This window comes from Poecilia reticulata, chromosome 4 (genome assembly GCF_904066995.2).
Source record: "Poecilia reticulata chromosome 4, P_reticulata-male-v2, whole genome shotgun sequence".
NCBI classification, from domain to species: Eukaryota; Metazoa; Chordata; class Actinopteri; order Cyprinodontiformes; family Poeciliidae; genus Poecilia; species Poecilia reticulata.
Window position 1 is genome coordinate 26,389,909 of NC_088833.1, and position 20,785 is coordinate 26,410,693.

Genomic DNA, 20,785 nt, shown 5'->3' on the forward strand with positions numbered 1-20,785 from the left:
CTCAACCAACTTTGCACTGCCTAATTAGGCAAAGGCAGATTTAGAAAGTCGGTGATTCTCAGGTTAGGAAACTTGGCTGGCTCTGTTCTCATTGTAGCTCTGGCTACAATATGTTTAGGGTCATCGTCCTACTGGAAGGTGACCTTCCACCTTTCACTACTTTTTTCTTTCAACCCAATATTTCTTCTTCTCCCTGATCCAAGATTTGTCCTGTCAATAGTTTCTCCCACCAGAGCTGTGGATGATAGATTGAAGAATGCTCTGTGAGATACTCAAAGCTTTTGTCAGAGTCTTATGACCCAACTCTGTAATAATGTTTTCCATATATTTCTCATTGACCTCTCTACTGTGTTCACTGGTCTTAAGTTGTTTGGTCACTAATGTTTTCCAACAAACCTCTGAGGCCTTCATCGGACTTTCTTACTCGGATTAAATTCCACACAGGTTCCTCCAATCAAGTAGTTTATTCATGAGTCTCAAAGTGTCTCAAACTAGGTGCTACCTTATGTTAAGCTTCTGTATAAAATCTCAGTAAAAATGAAGCTGAAATCTGTGGTTATAAGTTGATAAAATGTGAAAAATTCAAGGACTATATGCTCGTTTTCTAAGCATTAGTCAATGTTTCTGCAAGCTTTTTGCAATGATGATTAGCACTTTCAATGTTCTGTTAAGTCTAACTGGTTCTGCAAACATCGGTCTGCATTCATATCAATACTTGCTGGAAGATTTCAGACACTTGCTCATCTTCTTTTTAATGTTAATAGTTGTTTTGTGTTGTTTTTTCCGGTTGTGAATCAAAGAACGTGACGAAATTTACAGTATGGGAAGTTGAAACTTTATAATTGCTTGTTGTTGGTCTCCATGTTTGCTGCAGATTGTCCTCTGCATCTGACAATAGTTGATTCACTCTGAACCAGCAAAGAGTTATTCTAAGATCGAACAAGTTTTAAGTTCTTTCTGCAGAAATACCAAAAAGAACAAGGCAGAGGGGGAAAAAAAATCAATAAAGCACTTTAACAGATCTTCTACTTTTTCCTTCTCAATGCCATATTTACTGGAGTCCCATTGCAACATCATCAATTATGCATTTTTGTCTGCAGTTAAAAGTAGAAAGTGTTAAAACATTTGAGTCGAAGCAGGAGTCTGTCACTCTGTTTCTCTTTAAAAGAACAGAGCTGCAGTGGCATGTTTTAAAAAAAATGAGAGGCTGCCTAAAAACTATGATAAATAACTTGGTTAAAAAAAATTATATATATATATATATATATATATGAGAGAGAGAGATGAGAGATGTTATACTGACTTTAAATTAACCAGCTTTAGCAAACAGTAGCCAGCAAACGGTACTATCAATACCAGACCCATAAAGGCTGCAGCTGCAGGATTCTTGAGTGTATTTTCACAGAGTAATGAGGCATGTAATTGCGTCTGAATGCAACTGTTCTGAGGGGAGGAATTTGTTGCATCCTCTCTTAAAAGCAGCATAATCCCACTGACTGTACGTCATTGTTTAGGCTTCTTCTTGGTACAAAGTACTTATTTGTTGTAGACCTTTCAATAAGACAAAATGGTGTGAATGCTCTTTATTTGGATTGACTTTTGTCAACTAAAAATGAGAATGAACAAAAGGGTGGTGGCAGGATGAGAGACATCTGGGTTTCTGTTCCCCAGAGATTCATAAGTAAAGAGGGAGGATGGATGGATGGATGGATGGATGGATGGATGGATGGGTGGATTTTTTTCTACGATGCGTTCTACCATGAACTGGTCCAGAAATGTTACTACTTCCCACTGAATCCAGTCGCCTTGTGGGTTTTATAGTTCTTTCCATATTTCCCATATTGTTATGAGTTATCAACTCGTCCCTGTGGCTGATTAACAACATGTGTCGTCTCTCTGAGAGACCGTCAGGCTGACACACACTGCGGCTGAGGCTTGGCAGGATGCAGCTCCATTTCTCTTACAGAACCAGATAACAAAGGAGATTGTAAAACTGGAGGCATTTCCTGCTGCTGTCCCAGGTGGCAGGCAGTACACTAGCAGATTTCACCGCGCCGTGGGAGGGAGAATTACATTATTAATCTATTTTCTATAGGTGCATTTTCATTATCTTGCCCTAAACTTTTGTCCTCCTAAACTTATTCACCTGGAACTATTAATCTATCCTGGTGGTTTGCTTTGTGTCTTTCCACTGCTGTGCACAGCCCTGCTGTTCAGGCAAATGATGTGTATCGACGCTGATGGCTCCCTCCTTCAACTGATGCATAAGTGCTTCAAATAGAAAAAGATTTCATCTACATTTATTTCCAATAGTACCGAGGAAAGCAAAGAGTGTCTCCTTATGAAGGAAAATCTGCTGTTTTCAATAATGAAACTAAAATAAATAATTCTGTCACAGCGCCTTCACTGTAAAACTTTCCTAAAGGGTAACCATAACAACTTACTCCGTGACTTAAACCCATTTGGTATTTGCAAAGGTTAAATGAGAAAGATATTGATCAGGATTGCAACTTGCTTTTCTGCATCCGCAAGCAATAATAAATTTTTTTCCACAGTGGTTACACTGAAGCAGAATTAAAACTAAAACTAAACTAGAAAAAAAGTGTGCTACCTCAACTTTATTTTAATCAATTACTGCAGACAGGTGCCCAAAAATCGCAGCATAGTATATGCAGCCAAAAAAGAAGTCGCGTTATTTAAAATCGTTCATAGATCAAGTTATAAAAAGTATCAACTCCAGACGAGTTACAACTGGAACAAATCGGCTCCAGAACGCGAAGCAGACGTCAGGTACTTGAGGTTTTTGAACATTTATGTTGTGAAGCAAAAATAATAGAAAAATCACTGAAGCAACATCCTGCTGCAGCCGCTTTGCATGTGGTGGATGCTCTTTAACGACAAGTATTACTTATTAAATATGTGTGAATGTTACACAGTTACTTTTGGTTTCTAATATTTGCATTTAGCACAAAATGATTTCTCCCTTATGCTTCTTCTGTTTTACTGTTTTTTGTCACATTTACACAAGTCACATTATCTAAGTACATACAAATTCAAATGGCTCTTTTAAGTTATCCAAACCAACTAGAAGAGAAGTAATTGATCCCCTAAACTTGTCCTGATCACCAATATTACCGTCAATAACTGCCATCACGTTGGCGATCACTACCAATAAGTCATTTAGATCTAGGGCTGTGTAATAATATCGATTTTGCGATATATATTGATATTTTCTTTCCTAGAAAAAAATCGATATTCATCCGCAAGTATCGTAACATCCAACTGTCACCTTGCTCACTCACTGCTTGCTTCGCCGGGAGAGTGATTAGGTCATCAGGCTTAGAGTGATTCCTTCAGATGTTAAGTGTCAAGGTTAAAAAGGTATCAAACTATTCAGAGCAGGGTACTTGGTGCACTTTATTTACTTTACAAATGCATGTAAGCTACAGTTTGTACTGTTTCAATTAAGAGAAACATGTTTTCTCACCACTTCTTTGATTCATTTTGTCCAGCTGTCGACTTTAAGTCTGTGTCCATGTCCAACTAGAGCCAGGTATTGTGTAGTTGGTGCTCTTAATCAGTTTTCAGTTAAATTAATTCAATCCAACTCTATAACAGTCACAAAATGTCACCAAAATCACTCTGTCCCTCTAAAATCTTTCAGAAAATCGCAAAAGTGCATTGAATTGTATCGTTTGCTGAATATCACAATATGTATCGTATTGTGAGCAGAATATTGTGTATCGTATCGTGAGATTATTGTATCACTACAGCCCTATTTAGATCAACGTGGAGAAATTTTCATTTGACTCATTGTTTTAATTCAGCTACTTTTGGAAGGATTTTGAGCGCCAACCAGATATTTAATGTCATGCCTCACCGCTTCAATTAGATTTATGTTCAGGCTTTTACTAGGGCACTCCAAAACTTTCTTTTAGCTAGTTAGATGTGGATTTGTTGGTGTGCTTTGAATCATTATTGTGCTGTGTAACCTGAGTACACTTGAGGTTAACGTCACAATTTGATGGCTGTACATTATTTTCTGCTGCTCTCTTTAGTTAATTTTAGCATTGTGGCCAAAGCTGTGAACTTTGAGCTCCTTCAAACTAGCAGCAGCAATTGGCAAACCCGCTAAGGTCATTATATGAACTATTTCTCTGTCCAGTTCTCTGAGAAACTGGATTGATGTGTTGATATGACGTCGTGCTGAAGGCGGAGCTTCAGAAAGAGCAGGGGTTTCTTAAAGAGACAGAGGCCCAATTTCAAGGTGTTCAATTGCAAAGTTAGATTTCTTTAAAGTCATTTTTGATATAGCATTTTTATAAGAAATGAAGGTGACATTGTTGACTTGATTGTTCTATGAAATGGTACTATGTGGCTGGAAAATACTTAATCCTGCCCCTTTAAGCATGACGGAAGAAACCTGTGATAATATTCACGTTATCCAGTCCAGTTTCGAATACGGGAAAATTCCTGAACATTCATTTTCAGAACATCTTGCATAAGATGATTCACTTTTTTTTTTACACCACCTGTGTTTTTACCACTTCCAGGCTTTGAGAATAACTCATTGTAAGTATGCATGTGTGTGTGTGTGTGTGTAACTGGGATGTGTGTGTGTGTGTTACTGTGTGGAAACATGCACGGCTACAGATTCAGCAAAAAGCCCGGCTCTGCGTATTACCAGAATCCGCCCGCGATCCACTGTTGACATTTATCACCGGCAGGCGAACGTCTCCGGCTGATTGAAAACACACCGAACCTCGGTTTCCAAGTTGTGTTCTGTCTTATTGAACTGACCATCACCGGGCTTGAAACCGCTCGCTAGCCTCTATCCGAAGAAGGCTGTGGAAATTGAATGATCTCCATATAATGGAAACACGGACTCCCCAACAATAGAGGCTGTTGTGCAGAGGCAGAGAGCCGAGGCAGACATCGGGCTCGGCGCTGGGAGCTGCTCAGGTTGTCTGCACGCTGTCTAACTACAGCCTTTTTCAGCTCCTTTCAGCAGAACAACTATTAAAACAGGGCATGTTTTCAGTAAAAGAATAAAAAAAAGAGCAAAGCACAGCCAGACTATTCTGAAAAACCATTGTGCGGAGCTGAAAAACCCCTCTGTTTATAGTTTTCTCTGCCCACACAATGGTGAAATTGGGTTCCCGCTCGCTGTTTTGATGTTGAGAGGCGACAACAATAGCTCACACAAAGCGGCTCCCTCTAACGTGGGCTCCCTGTCCTCTCGCTGCAGGTGAGAGGACATTCAAATGTGACCAGTGCGACGCCACCTTTAAGAGGAAGGACACGCTCAACGTCCACATTCAGGTGGTGCATGACGGCCACAAGAAGTATAAGTGCGACCTGTGCGAGAAGGCCTTTGTCACTCCGTCGGTCCTGAAGAGCCACAAGAAGGTGAGTGGAGCGGGCTTCAATCACACGCAGCGATTACGCGACCGCAGCCTCTTTGAGCTGAGTTCGGACGAAATTGTCGTGACACGTAAAAGTTCAAACAATATAAAGTGGAAGAAAACATACTTATGAAACCGTAAATCTGAGAGTTTTTTTAGTCTGCTTGGGATTTTATTTAATAGATGTGAAGTGCGGAATAGCTATACAGAAGTTGAGAACGGTTGCGGTCTGTTTTTTTTTTTTTCAATATAACGAGAATTTTATGTTATCATGAACAACAACAACAGGTTTCTCACAATAATAAGATAATTTCTTCCATTACCAGGAGAAGACATTAATTCCTTTCTCTAGGTAACGAGATGACTATCTTACTTTTTCCTCAATGGTTTTCTCAAGATGAAGAGTCATGGTTACATAAATATGCCATGAGTGACAGTTGTAAATCATGGCATATGCCTCAGTGCTGTGGTGGCATGCATCGGAAGGATGGAATCAGGTTTAATACACACACCAATCAACTTGTTATCTCGAGAAAACAATTGGGAAAAATGTATATTGGGAAAAGTCCCTCGGCTTCCATTCATAACCAAAATGTGAAAAGAAAATATTGTTTTTTTTTGTTTTTTTTTTAGGTTTTACAATTAAAAAACTTGAAAAATGAAGAATGCACCCCTGAGTCATTAGCTTGTAGAACCAGCTATAGGTGCAATTGCAGTTTCAAGTCTTAATGGAAAACTTTTTTTATTATTTTTTTTTTTTACAAAATAGCTTCAGATCTGGTTCTGCATATATTTGAACTTTAACTAGGCCATTTTAACAGAAGGTCATTGTCATGTTGGAAGGCGGATCTCAAGTTTCTTCCAGGATTCCCGTGTATTAGATCCATCCAGCTCCTGAACAAAATCCTCCCCACAGCAAAATCCAGCCACCACCATGTTTTGGCATAGGAATAACATACTCAGGGTGATGTCTAGTGTTCATTTCCCATCATGTTTTGCATGCAAGAGTGCCTTCTTCCATGCGCTTGCTTATTCTGCAACAACACAAAATCTTTCAAAAGTTTAGTTTTTGTGCAAACATCTTATCACACTTGAAATAAGAAAAAAATTAACTTACATGTAACTTTTCACTGTGATATAGGAGCTTGTTTTAAGTCAATAATTCTTTAAAAATGATAAAAAATGACAAATTATAAGTGAAATACTTTGCCAGTGCAACAAAGATTTGAACTTATAATATGAGAAGGTCTTGTCTTGTTCCACTGGCAGATTATTATGCAGTTGTAACTAGCACTTTTTCATCAAAATTGATTAACTAAAACAAGCCCCTATTTATTGCTGAAAAGTAACTTGTAAGTTAGTTTTGTCTTATTTCAAATGTACTAAAATATTTGCACTGTAGAAACTCGACCAAAAATATTTGATTTTGTGTTTTTACAATGTAGTTCAGTTCTGACATTCTCTTAATGGTTGAACGTTTCTCCGTGAGATGGTCAAAGCTTGTGATGCTGTTTCATAACCTGAACCTTTTGCAAGCCGACCCTGTTGCTCCTCCAAAAAGCTTCCACTGTTTGAAATCCCAACAGGCCTCTTGTCATCTGCGGCAATATCACAGATTATCGAACTTGGTGTAGTCATCCATCTTGATTTCTGTCGCTTATCAAATGGATTCCTTTATAGATTCGAAGCGACAGTCAGTACATTAGCTCCACAGGCCTTCACAGCTCCAAAAAAAGATCTCTTTGCAGATTATGAGCCCTAAACCTGATGCCGCCCGGGACGGTTGTGGATCAAGATCGAAACCAAGCAGCTTCTTGGCACGCTGCAAAAGGGAAAAAGTCCCAGAACAGTAGGACCCGAAGACAGCCACTCTTGAACGGTCTCGCTGCTGACCAACGTCTGGAGGCCGCCTGGGGCCCGGCCCTGATCAAAGTCGGGTTGCCGAGGAGACGACAACTTGCTGGCTATGTTTACATGCGCCCTGTTTCCAGAAGCAACGCTTCAGTTGCTTTTGGAAACTTTGCTCCCCCAAATTGTCATCGCAGACGTGACTTTGCCCCAAATTTTTTTCAACAAATATTTTATAAATGTATTGTATTAAGTATATATAGAAGCATAAGTACTGTTATAAACCAAACTTTTAGCAAAGGAAGTTTAGCTTTATTATTTAAGGCGTTGAATTTCCATACATTTCTGAATGTTTTTTCGCCATGAGACAAAGAAAAATTGAATTTACATTAACGTGCATAAGGGTTAAAGTCAAAATTTACAAGTTACAAAGAATAAATTCTTTATTTATTCTTTGTTAGGAAAAATGTGATGAAATATTTGACATATTTAAGGTAATCTCTGCAGAAAAACAGTAATAATAACCTTGTGTATTTGACCTATATTCACTTTACAGCTGTACACTTCAGTGTGTTTATCAAGATTTTCAGAAATAGATATAAAATCTTTACAAATGAGAATTCAAATAGTGCAGTTATTAATTGTAGTCCCCCCCATGACGCCCCTAAAGAAAATCCAGGGAAAACAACTGATTTCAGATGTCACCGAACATAAGAAGTACATTTAAAAATAGATTTAAAAAAAATTATTTCTATTAGTTTTTTTTTTATAAGAAAATAAACATTTTATTTCCTAAAATACAATAACATTAACTCTCGATTTTTGCATCTACAGATACAAAATACTTCTAACATCAACACAATGCAGAGCTGATCTGCTGGTTATTTCTTTTGGATTTACCAATCAATAATTAAATAACTACAGGTGCTTTATGGAAGATTTTTTTCTCAACCATGTGAAACTGAAACTGCCGTCTGAGGAGTTCTGTGTTGAAAATATTTACAAATAAAGATTTTCTTTACCTCAGATGCAAGATGTACAGTTTTGTCTTAATCGCCGCTTCACCGATTGGCCTCTTTAAGTCTCTATGCTCAAGTTAAGGATTAATCAATTACTTAATTAGACGAGACTAATAGATTAATTGCGATTAATCTATTAATCATTTCAGTCCTACTGGGAAGTACATCTGCAATGTATGATTTTTTTATGTTTCTTTTCCTGGCTTTGGGAGCCGCACCGGTTCTGTTGTGTGTCGTAGCTTTTTTCCGTTTGGAGCAGTTGAACAAATAAAACCATTAAGTGGTATGTGACTTCTCCACAGTTGTGGGTAAAGCCTCCTGTCAACATGCACAGGCATTAGTCGAGTGCCTGATGGCCTCTGGAGGCTTAATCGAGTGTCGGTTTACCGAGCAGCAGCTCCAGGAGGAGAAAGGAGAAGAAAACAAGATCGTCGTGGTTAAGGACTGCTCTGAGTGACGGCCATTATCCGGGCTCACTTACAGTTCTTTTGTGCCACTTCAGAATGAAGCGATGAGTCACACCAATTCAGCCTGGATTCTCGATATACGAGAAACTGTGTTCTTGTCAACGTGAACACGCATGCCGTGTCCTCTCTGCACGTATGTACAAGATTGTGCAGAACGCACAAATGATTGAAAATTACTGGGTTGCTTTTTTTTGTTTTTGTTTCTTCATGTGAAAAAAAATGGAAACACGCAGTAATTAGAAACAATCGTCAATAAATTCCACACATGCGATTCTCCCTCGGGCTGTCGGCGCGTGAAGGTAAAAATACCGGCGATGTTTGGTCTGTTGTGCGAGTGGCTCTCTGCAGCATTGATCCATCTGGAACCCATGTGTTCGTATCAGTGGGTTTTATTTGTGCATTGTTGAGCGTGAGCCTACTCGTCTGTGTCAGCTTTTCTCTGAGCATGTGTGGATGGGAGGCAAGAGGAAGAGGGGGGGGTTTGTAACAAAACACCTGAGGTGTCGAGAGGGACGCGGCAGGGAGAAGGACGGGGCCCCGGAGGGGAGGTGTTCCTGCGCCGCCGTACGGCTGTTGAAACTGTCGCTCTGAGTTTGGACCTTTCAGTGTCGTTGTGGTTTCAAAAGATTTACAGCATCCTGGGAAGCAGGAACCCAGAGCTGTGGGAGCTGCATGGTGCAGCCTGGTTTGGTTCGTAGCGCTCAGTCGCGTTCGGGTTTTGAAAGTGAAAGGACGGGAAGGAGGAGGAGGAGTTGGTTAAAAACAAACCCTTGCCTCCTAGCTGGAAGGATCTTTGGACTTTGGATCCTGGCAAATTTCCAACGTCTGTGTGCCGTCTGTGATCTTGCAGAGCTGATGTCAGAATGTGCATCCCCCCTGCACAAAAAAAAAAAACTCGGTGTACAAAGCGAAACAAAAGTTCATTATTTTTCAAAATTTCCCATGTCGCATCACAATCCCGTGAGTGCACATCTGCCTGTAGGAGCTCAACATTTCAGTTAGTTGTCTCGAGGAAGGCAAGCGATTGTCACCTCATTGTGGAAGCTCCATATGAAATGAATGGAGAGGGAACGGCGTCGCCTTCAGAGTGTTATTTGCGCTCAAATTTCACAAAATTGTTGCCAGTTACCGACGTTTGTTTTTCCTACATCCCAATTGTTGCGAACCCACACGAAGCTGGATGCATTTTGTACAAATAAAAACTCAAGCTAGGTTATTGGGGGGAAATACCATTCCCGATATTTATAGTTTTTTCAGTCTTAACTTTCATTCAAGCTGGCATTAAATGTCTTAAAAAGTCTTAAATGTGATTTGCTGAAACCTGCAGCTTTTTCTGATGAAATGAAACGGCAGATTTGGTGTCGACAAATAGATCGACGAGTATCTGACAAAACACACTTTCTGATATTAAAATCCATCAGTCACACTGGATCACATTTTCAGAAAACTGGAAGGATCAAAGATTGAATGTTTTTTTTTCTGATGTTGTCTTCCCACCCACCACATGTTTCTCTTTATCATTTCTGCGTCAGACTCACACGGGGGAGAAGGAGAAGATTTGCCCCTACTGTGGACAGAAGTTCGCCAGCAACGGCACGCTGAGGGTTCACATCCGCAGCCATACAGGTCGGTGTCAAATGAATCTGGTCATGAAATGATTGAACACTTGCGCAGCATAACAATCACTTTAAGAACGAAGCGGCCATTCTTGGCATAGAAAGATTTAAAAGTCTCAGTTAGCAGCACCTCTCCCGTACATCCAGTCTGTTCGGATCGCGTTTAGACGAGAGAAAGATGTAACATGTTGCAGCGTTCCTTTCATCAGCCTCCTGCACCCCCCACAGTTCTGAGCCCTGGATGTTCATCAGACTGCTTTAAACTAAAGCTACACATTCCTGTGTGTTTCCTTACCAACAGACTGGTGCAGAGGCCTGGCTCGGCCACACAGACCCTTCTTGGCTTCCATCCCCTCCTTTTCTTTTCCTTCCCTCTGTCTCTCCGCCTGCCTTCTGACCGTCTTCTCCTTTTTCTCATTTATTCCCACTTACAGAGCCTTGGAAAAGTATTCATACCCCTTGGACCTTTTTCCCCAATTAGTCACAAACGTCATTGTGTTTTATTGTGGTTTTATGTGACAGGCAGACAGAAAGCAGTACATCATGGCGAAATGGTGAAACTTGGGGAAAAAGAAAAAAAAATGTCTGGGGCTGCACTGCTGCCCAGCAAGACGAAGGTTTTGGGTTCGAGTCCGGTTTTTCTCTCTGTGGGAGTTTGCATGGGAACTCCAGTTTTCTCTCACAGCCCAAAATCATGACCGTCGGATGACCGAGCAGACAACGAGTGGTCACGTGGTTGCCGGCACGGCGGGGTTTATATTGGTTATTTAGTGAAAAACTAATTAAAACAATTCCTCAGCGCGTCAGATAAATGTTCCTCAGTAGTACTCATGTCTTCCGCTGATACCAAAACCAGATTTTGGTGACTAGCTGAAGAGAAATATCAACATCGCTGTCTGAGCGCATAAAACACGGCGACCGAATTCTGACCAATTACCCAACATTTGCACAGAGCGCTGTCGAAATATTCAACCCAGGCCTGATGTCGAGTTCAGCAGATGACTGATTGTACAAGGTTTTTTTATTTTTTATTTAGGGCCACCGTTTAATTTGATTTAATTTTCATTTTATTTCATGAACAGTTGATGTAAAAACTAAAAGAAATCACAAATGAAACGGAGCAGAAAGAAGCATAAGCTTGTAGCATCTGCCCTTTGTTTGACCGTAATTGAGAGGTGCTGAACAAAAACGCACACCTTACTTTCCATTTGATATTTGAAAGCAATTCCTAATTCATGTGCAGTCTTATTTTCCGATTACGACATGTGTCTCACATAAAAATAAAGTACAACTTGTGGTTGCAACGAGACAGAATTAATACTTTTTCAGAGCTCTGTAAACTTTTTCCTTTTCTGCGCCTCGTTGTGACACGTCACTCTTTCATCTTTTGTCCATTTGTGACCACAGACCGGCCTGATGAAGCATCTCCATGTTGCTGCATGGAGTTTATCAAACGAAAAAGAAAAAAAAAAACTGACCAAACTTACTCATCAGCTAGCCTCATGCACAGCTCCACATGTAAATAAGTCTTATAAAAGCCCATTAAACACTCGTTGCAGATGCATGTACGATTACTGTGTCAGTGTGTTTGCGTGTGTTGAGTGGTGGTCCCTTAACAAGCCCACCGCACTTTGTCAACAGCTCCTTTTTTGTGTGGGCGTGCGTGCCAACGGCGGATCCGTGTGTTTGCGTACATGTGTACGTGTGAAGGACAAACCAACAGAAAGAGAGAATGTGTACTAGTGTGGTCCGCAGGCCGCTCTGATTGTATTTATACGGCATAAACAAAAGCGAGGAATGCTGGGGGAGGGGTGGGAGCCGAAGAGACACCTAAAAGAAAAGAAAGGAGCAAACAGAGAAAAGACCACTCCAAGAAAGCAAGAAAGCACGACCTTCGACCCCGACTGGCTGTAAATCTGTCCTCTGGTTCTGTAGTTGTTGATTTTTTTGTTTGTTTGTTGTTTTTTTATATAAGGGGAGAAATAACTTGTTCCTTCCCAAAGCAGTGACCCTGACATCATATTATCATATACATCATGATACATCTAAACACAGAAACTGCAGGTACGTCTCTTGAATTTTACCCAAATTGTAAAAAAAATGGGTCTAATAAAAGAAGATGAAGCTTAAAGATGCCTTTATTTCCGGACCACACGGCAAAAACCCAAGTATTTTTGTTGTAGTTTCTGGAGCTAATATCTTAATACATTTGAAATAAGGCAAAACTAACTCACAAGTAACTTTTAAGCAAGACCTAGAAGCTTGTTTTAAGTTAAAAAAAATCCTTAAGATAGATGTAAAAAGTATTGGTTTCCCTGGCAAATTATTGAACTTATAACCAGATGTTTTCCCATCTTCTAAGGGAGAAAATCTGCCAGTGGAACCTTTTATCATTATTAAGGAGTTATTGACTTAAAACAAGCTCCTATGTTTTGCCGAAAAGTTACTTGTGAGTTAGTTTTGCGTTATTTCAAGTGCACTGAGACATTTGCACTAGAAATTAGACCAAAAACACTTGGTAAGATTCTGTGTTTTTGCAGTGCACCCTCAGAGTTGCAGCCCCTCACCTCTCCCACTCCTCTGCATGACAGACAGGAAAGCTTAATCTTGTTTATCTTCCTGCTTCACAGGAACAAGTCAGCATTGATTATTTACCTGCTAAACACTGAGGACTTTGTTGGAGGTTCCCCGGAGATCTCCTCCCCACCCCTATCGCTTTACGCGAAACGCTGCGGCGCTTCACCGGCAGAGTCGGCTAAGCGATCTTCGCGAAGTGTGAAACAGATTAAAGGGAAATTTGAAAGAACATCAACATCAATATACGGAGCGGCACAGAAAGGCACGCAATGTGTGTTTGAGTTGGATCGCGTTTCAGTTTCATTTGGTCAGAGAACATCGTGTTGGGCTCGAACAAATTAGCCGAAGTGCCACGGAGGCTGGCGTCTTCTCAGAAAGCAGTCGTTTTTATGAGATCACTGACAACCCATAAAGTGTGAGCTGTCAGAAAAAGCTGGACCGAGGCGTTGTGGAGCTTAGCGCCCATGATGGATGTTTCTATCATTTTCTAAATTATTCTTTCTGGCCCGGCCGGCGGCGATGCAGATATCAACCGCTTCACATCACAGCTCGGTGAGAGCAGACTTTCCCACCATGTGTGCCACGTTGTGGTGAATAACCGTCGCGGGGTCATTAAAAGTGATCTTTGCCAAGGGAAATGTTGACAGAACCCAGTGACACGCCGTCATATTGACATCATAGGACATGTCATGTTGGCAGCTAGCATCAGTGTTGGTCTGTGAGCCGTGGTGCAACAAACTGGTGTGTATTTCAGCTCATGGAAAAATTAATCTGGGGAGTAGTCCCAGTTTGACTTCGATGTCTTTGCGCACATTTGGTGTCTAGAAAGAGCATTTAGAGGCTTATGGATGTTTATGTCAGTGATTCCTACAAATTGAGAGAGCAGGAACAGAATAAAGACACGTCTACCGCTAACAGCTGTCAGAGCTGTGATGTGCCGATGTGGGTCAGCATGGATAGATGCTTGGTGTAAATAAGATGCATACAGCATAAATCCATAAAGCTTTTTCGCTACTAAGATTTTTTTTCGTGTATTTTGTTACATAAATGTGAGATGAATGGGAAAAAAAAAATTCTTCCATTTTTAACAAATATAAATTTGAAATGTGGTGTACCTGTAACAATAAAACGTTTTTATGAATTACATACCTGTAATTATCATGATAAACAGTATTATTGTTGTTTTGGGACAATTTTCAAGCAATTTATTGATAATAATGGCATAATGATGGAGGTTTGCCCTCTCAAAGACGAATACAATTAATTTTGTACAGAACACTTCACACTGAAACTAGAAGATATTTTAAATTATCCAAAATAAAACACAACCAAAAACAATAAAATGGAAATAATAAACTGCACACAACAGAAACTATAAATAAAGTCGATTATAAAGTCTCTAAAAATATCAATCAAGAAATATCAATGAAAATATCAATGAAAATTATTGAGCTAATTGGTTTATTACTTATTGCAGCAGTCCTGGGTGTACATTTGTATTTGTGTTGCACCTTGACTTAAAATCCTTAGAGTTCACCTGAGATCATTAATCAGAGAAACCACCGAGAGGCTCGTTGTGTCTCTGGAGGAGCGGCACAGCTCTGGAAGGAGAATACTATTAGTCATTCACTCACTAGAAAAGTGGCAAGAACAAAGCCATTGTTAAAACTAAAGACATTAAATGTCCAGGTTGCAGTTTACCTCGAGCCATGTGGAGTCAGCAAAAATGTGGAAGATAGTGCTCTGGTCAGGTTTGACCAACACCGTGCCTCTAGTGAAAGATGGTGTAGGCAACTTCATGCTGTGAGAAATCTTTTCTACAGAGTTGACAGGGAGATGGATGGAGCTGAATATCCCGGGTGTCCACACACCCTTAAAAAGTATTAAAATCATGCATCTACAATTAAGGCCTTAAAATGTCTCGTATTCAGTTAAAAACGTAAATAGGATTTTAATGTGTTAATCACAGGTCTTACATTTTGTCTTGACAGGGCTTTTAAGTCTTGTATGTTTTATTTATTTCTTTTTCCTACACAACTTTTCCATCAGGTTTGAGTTGCATTCACTCGTCTTTATTGCATTCTGTGACTAACTGCTAGCATAGCTCTGCTAGTTAGCAAGATAGAGGTCTAGCTTTTTTGCATCTATCATGATTTAGTGCAAACTTATCCCCAAATTTGTACATTTCTGTGGAGAAACAGGTCTTCAATTCTGTTCGTAGTGGTCTTAAAAAGTTTTAAATTTGAGTCAAAAAAAGTCAGAAATTTTGGAAGAGAACCTTCAGTGATGATTTGGGTAGAAGTTTGTTTTCTGACCCTAAACATGCAGCCAGAGGTACTTTAGATCAAAGCATATTCGTGCTAAAATAGCTAAATCAAAGCCCAACTGAGTTTCTGCTTTTTTTTTAGACAAAAATGTTCATCTCTATTTATACAGATGGGACAGCCCTCAAGCAACCTGCAGCTTTAATTACACTGAAAGTTGATTGTACAGCATCTTGCCTGAAGAAATGAATACAAATGTACGCCACACTTTTCAGACTTTTCAGTCCCAAAGAAAAACATCAAAGTTTATGTTTGCAATGTGAGAAAAAGTGGAAAGTTCAAGGGGTATGAACACTCTGTAACAGCTCAGGGTGTAAATTTAGACCTGTTATGAAAATGCTTTGAATATTGAGTTAGCCAATAAAAACATTTAGCCCCCCGAGATGAAACAGAGACAGCTGATTGGGTAAAAAAGAAAAACATTAGACAACCTCAACAACAATCACACCCGCTGCCTCCTCTTCAATGTTTTCAGCATTAGTCAAAGCCAGCTGCATGAGCGAAGGAGGGAGCTCCGGTGAAAACGAGTCTCAGTGCTTGTATGTGGTTCAAAGGGTCATATCTGGCTTCAAACTGGGAAACAGTGAAACTGATTACAGGGGTTAAAAGGATACACGAGACAAAAAAACATGCTCCGGGGGGTCTTTGTGGTCTCGACGACGGTGGCGTGCCTGAGATTCGGTGGTGGATTTATGTTCAGAATCCATAAGCGATCATTAAAAGTCTTCATCTTCTTACAGTTTCCCCGCAGCAGCGCTCGCCTTCGCGTGTTGATCTTTCCACCACCGAGGTCCTGACATGTCTGAATAAAGCCATATGTTGGCAAACGTAAACACTCCTTTATGTTACATTGTTTCACACCCAAACAGAAAGTGGAAAGGGCCGGATTCCCACTGGTACCAACCACCGGGTAATAATTACAGACAAACCTTATATTGCGTTATTAACAGGTTGTTTACAGTAGGGATTTTTTTGACATGCGGGGGGCGGACGAGCGGGCGGGGAAATCCCGGTGTCTGCTTTTCCTCAGCCCGGGTTTGAATCAGGGGTGGTTCGCTGACATTTGCTCTGATGTGAGCCTCGGCGAACCAAAGGCTAGCGGTGCAGCCTTTTTTTTTAACATGAGTAAATCATTGCCATGTGAATTTTGATATATTTGTATAATTATAGAAATGACCCAAAGAAAGAAAAAAAATGATGTTCTTTGTGCATTTTCTGCTGAGATTGTTCTGCGGCCTGAGATAAGGAGCTCTCTGTTCTTTGTCCAAACATCGGATGAAAAATTGCAATAATTATCGTTTTGAGCGTACTTTCAGAGTCGTACACCAAGTCGTATTTGTGGCGGCTATTTATACGGCACAATTTTTTTTTAATGTTTTGAAACAGCAAGTGAGTCTGCAACAGAACAGCTGCCCCAAAACAACTAACATCTGGCAGAACTCTGGAGTTATTTACTCACAGATGACTTTGTTTGTCTTAGCTGTGGTCATGGTTACAATCTTCTGAAGCAAAAGCAACTTATCCTGAATTATTTGCTGTTGCTTTGATGATTATGGCCTGTTTTGTGTACTGAGATTGAGAACCCCATTTTTTTTTTTGGCAGATCTGCAGCAATTACTGTGCCGTGTAGACGTATTTATACACCTTGAACTTTTTCCACAAATTCTCATGTTGCAACCGCAAACTGCGACACATCGTATCAGGTTTTTGTTATGGAACAACATAAACCAGTCCGTAATTGCGTTGCGGAAGGAAAACGGTCACAATTTTATTTCAATATTTCTTTTACAAATAAAAATCCGAACAGTGCGGTAATGCCTTTTGTATTCAGCCATTCTAGCACAGGGATATGTTTTGGTTAAACTGTAGCTCTCTGTGTGTTTTAAAGGTTGTTTTCTTCCACCACAGTCGCATGGTTTCAGCAGCCGCTTCCTAGATTGCCCTGAACACTGAACTGATTTAATTACTAGTCAAAGACGACACAAATAAACAGAAAATGTTGTTTTTAAATGAAGCTGTTCATTAGTAGGAAGGAAAATATCCAAATGCACATGATCCTGTGTGAAGAAGTGATTGGTCCCAAAAATATGGCAGAGTTACCACTGCTGAGCAAAATCCTCCCGGTTTTTCCTAAAAGTTTTGATGACCCCCACAAAACTTTCAGGAAAACATTCTGTGGACGGATGAGACTAAAACCAAACTCTTTGGAAAGTGTTTGTCCTGTTTTGTCTGACGTGAAAGTAACACTGGATATCAGATAAAGATCAGGCACCAACTTTAGAACATGATGGCGGTATTGTGATGTTCTGGGGCTTTTTTCGCTGCTTCGGGACGTGGAAGACTAGCTGTGATAAATGAAACCATGAATTCTGCTGTCAACCAAAATATCCTGAAGGAGAACATCAGGCTGCCTGTTGCCGACTTCAAGCTGAAACCAGCTCAGGTTCTGCAGCAGGACAATGATTCAAAACACCAGCAGTTCCATCTTTGGATGGCTGAAGAAAAACAAAATGAAGACTTTGAAGTGGGCTAGTCAAAATCCTCACCTGAATCCTATTGAGATGCTGTGACATGACATAAAAAACACCGCTCATGCTGCGAAAACCTCTGAAGTGGCTGAATTACATCAGTTCTGCAAAGATGAGTGGCTCCAAACTCCTGCACAGCTGGAAAAGACTCACTGCAAACGCTTGGTTGCAGTTGTTGCTGCTAAGGGCAGCCAGTGCCATGTACTCAATGCCATGTAGATTTGGATTTTTTTCTCCCTTAGTAATAAATGGCTTCATTTAAAAGGTGTCTTTGACTAATACTTACATTGGTCTGAAACACTAAAGTGTGACAAACCAGGCAACAGCGGCATTCTTGCAGCTAGATTTGAGGATTTCTTAAAGGATTTCTTGTGATTCTCCTGCTTGGTCTCTGCAGCTCTCAGAGAGTTGCAATAGCCCTGCTGGCCTGTAGTGTTAGGTGGGCGGCCATTTTCTTGGTCCGTTTTCAACTGTGTCATGCCCTTTCCAGTTTCAAAAGATGAACTGAAACGTGCTGTATGTGCTGTATGAGATGAACGCATTGTTGTTTTCACGCCCCTAACCCTGCCGTTTGCTCCTTGGTCTTCATGCTTTCCTCTAACAAACCTCTGGAGCCTTCAGAGAACAGCTGGATTTATATGTAGATCAAAGGTGACTAGACTTTCACCAAAGCGACTTGAAACAGGCACTTTCAGAAAGCAGAGAAATCTTCTGACGCCCTGACCTCATCAGGAAGGTCAAGTGTGAAGGTTTTTGGGACAATGGGAATCTCTTATCATCTTCAGCACGCTTATATCACATTACCTGCGTGGCCCCTGACGGTATGAGGCAGAGGGCGGAGAGACCCGGACAGTGGAGGGTCACTGTCTGCTTCAACCGGAGGAAGCCCAGAATTAATTTCTGACGGACAGCGCTAATGTCTTTCAGATCCGGAGCCTCGGAGCTACAAAGGGTTCTCCGTAACACGAACACAAGGCGGCAGGCAAAATGACAAAAGCCGACCATCTGCTAACCAGACGCGCAGACACACACATGGGTGCACACACATACGACACACACAAGCCTGTGCCAAACGGATCGATTAGCAGACTAGGGGTGTGAGGGCCGCAGCGGGGGGCGGGAGGCAGAAGGGGGAGACACCCAGGGTCAAAGAGGCGGTGTACAGTTTCAGCACATGCTAAATCAGTTACCATCTCGGCCCACATAAAGCCCCGGCTCAGCGCTCGCAGCCACCCCTCGTAATCCCCAAACAATCTGGCTCAATCTGGAGAATAAGCGTGTGGGGGGGGTTCTAGTTACAGTAACACTCAGCAGAACAGACATGCATCGTCTTCTGGCACGCTCAACAGACACCGACGCAGGAGGAACGCCGCAGTTTTCCAAGTAGCATTTGTTTGTTTCCTGTTTCAACTAAGAGGTCGTGTTTTTTTCCAAGCTCGCCCATTTCAGCGGTAAACACGAGTAGCCTTGAGTGGCTTACTCAAACGCTCCTTGTGGAAACGGCCTCCTTATATAACACCGAATCCCGTCACTTTGTCTCCCTCCGTTTTCCAGATGAGTCACACATGTTCAGAACCAGAGAGTGTATAGGTTAAGTAGGTGAATTGGTGTGTAGACTTGCATTTGCAGGCTGGAGTGTGTGCTCTGCATTAGCTGACAATAGCCAGATTCCTGCGAGGGACGCTCTCCAAGCCGCAGAGTACGCTGCCACACCATGCCATTAGTGCAGTAATGCCTCCAACAGGGCTACCCGAGGCTAACGCCGGGCCTTAACCCGACACCGCACATGCTACATTTAACCAAAGATTTGCTGTCTTCTTTCTCAAAACACATCTGGAATTCAGATTTTGCTGTTTGTCAACAAGAAAAAAACAAAAAAACAACCCTCCGGCCGAGCTGTGGGGGTAAGAGGGATTTGGGACGGATTTCCAAGCCGTCCTCGTGTGCATGTTTCACTACGTGTGATCAGACCACATATGTCACGTTAACCCTTTCCACATTAACCTGAGGTTGCACGTTTTATTACCCGGTGTCACTGGTGCTGCTCCTCTGAAGCCCTCTTGTGGGGGATTTATGGTGGGTGGGTTTAGAAGTCGACTTGTATATCTGCTACATGACAGCTGTTGTAACTTTTCCATTGACAGACGTGCTCTGTAGGACGTAAATACGAAGTGTCAGGATAAAGTCCTTGAACATGATTTTTCTTTTTCTTTTTTTTTTCTCCCTGTGCTGAACTTTTCATAAAACAGCTTTAAAAACAACTTCCACTAAATATTTCCTGTGTTATCGGATCAACCTTTCAGGGTTTCTGATTGGACCTAATCTGAACCTGAGGACAAAAAAATTTTCCTCTAGAACAACCGTGTTTATAACCTGGAATAATATCAATCTTCTCGTATATTCCCACGATGGGTTTTCTGATATAATGAGCATCTTTGCATTTTGAATCCCAAAGAAACACAGCTAATTAACCTTCTTATTTAAAAGGGCAGCACATGTCCCCCATCAATAAAATTACTTGCTTGCCTCCTCAACATCGAGTCACTGAAGACAGATTACGGTCGGACAAAGTAGGCAGAAGATTAAATTGTGGTAGGGAGGGTCTAAGCAACAATAGGTTGTTATGTTTCTGTTTAAGGAAATGTTTTTGTCAGTGGGTTTAAATTAATGTATGTGAACATGGTACCAGTGAGAAATTCATCTTTTAATTTTGTGCTGTTAAACCATTGTTCTCGCTGGGTGAAGTGGTTTCATTGCTAATTCAGTGGTTTACTTTTAAAAGGTGCAAAAGGTCTGACTTTAACCTGGACTTTTCTCTAATCAATAAAGTCAAATTTATATACCCAAGCTCAATATACATCCAAATTTAAATGTTCAACCAACATCTTGTCAGAATTGGTAGGATTGGTTTGAATTGGTTTGTATGTGGGGACACACCCACCTGTTGGCCCAGTCCATACACTGAGGTCTGTACCTGTTGGCCCAGTCCATACACGGAGGT

The 20,785-nt window shown here is 40.9% G+C and overlaps 1 protein-coding gene across 1 annotated transcript in view; it reads left to right on the forward strand.

Moving 5' to 3' along the window:
* Nucleotides 1-20,785, forward strand: part of prdm5 (PR domain containing 5) — a 55,882-nt gene that overhangs the window by 16,839 nt on the left and 18,258 nt on the right. Inside the window, exons 12-13 of the mRNA XM_008407534.3 lie at nucleotides 5,249-5,409; nucleotides 10,272-10,365. Coding sequence (XP_008405756.1) covers nucleotides 5,249-5,409; nucleotides 10,272-10,365 — 255 coding nt within the window. The remainder of the gene's footprint in view (nucleotides 1-5,248; nucleotides 5,410-10,271; nucleotides 10,366-20,785) is intronic.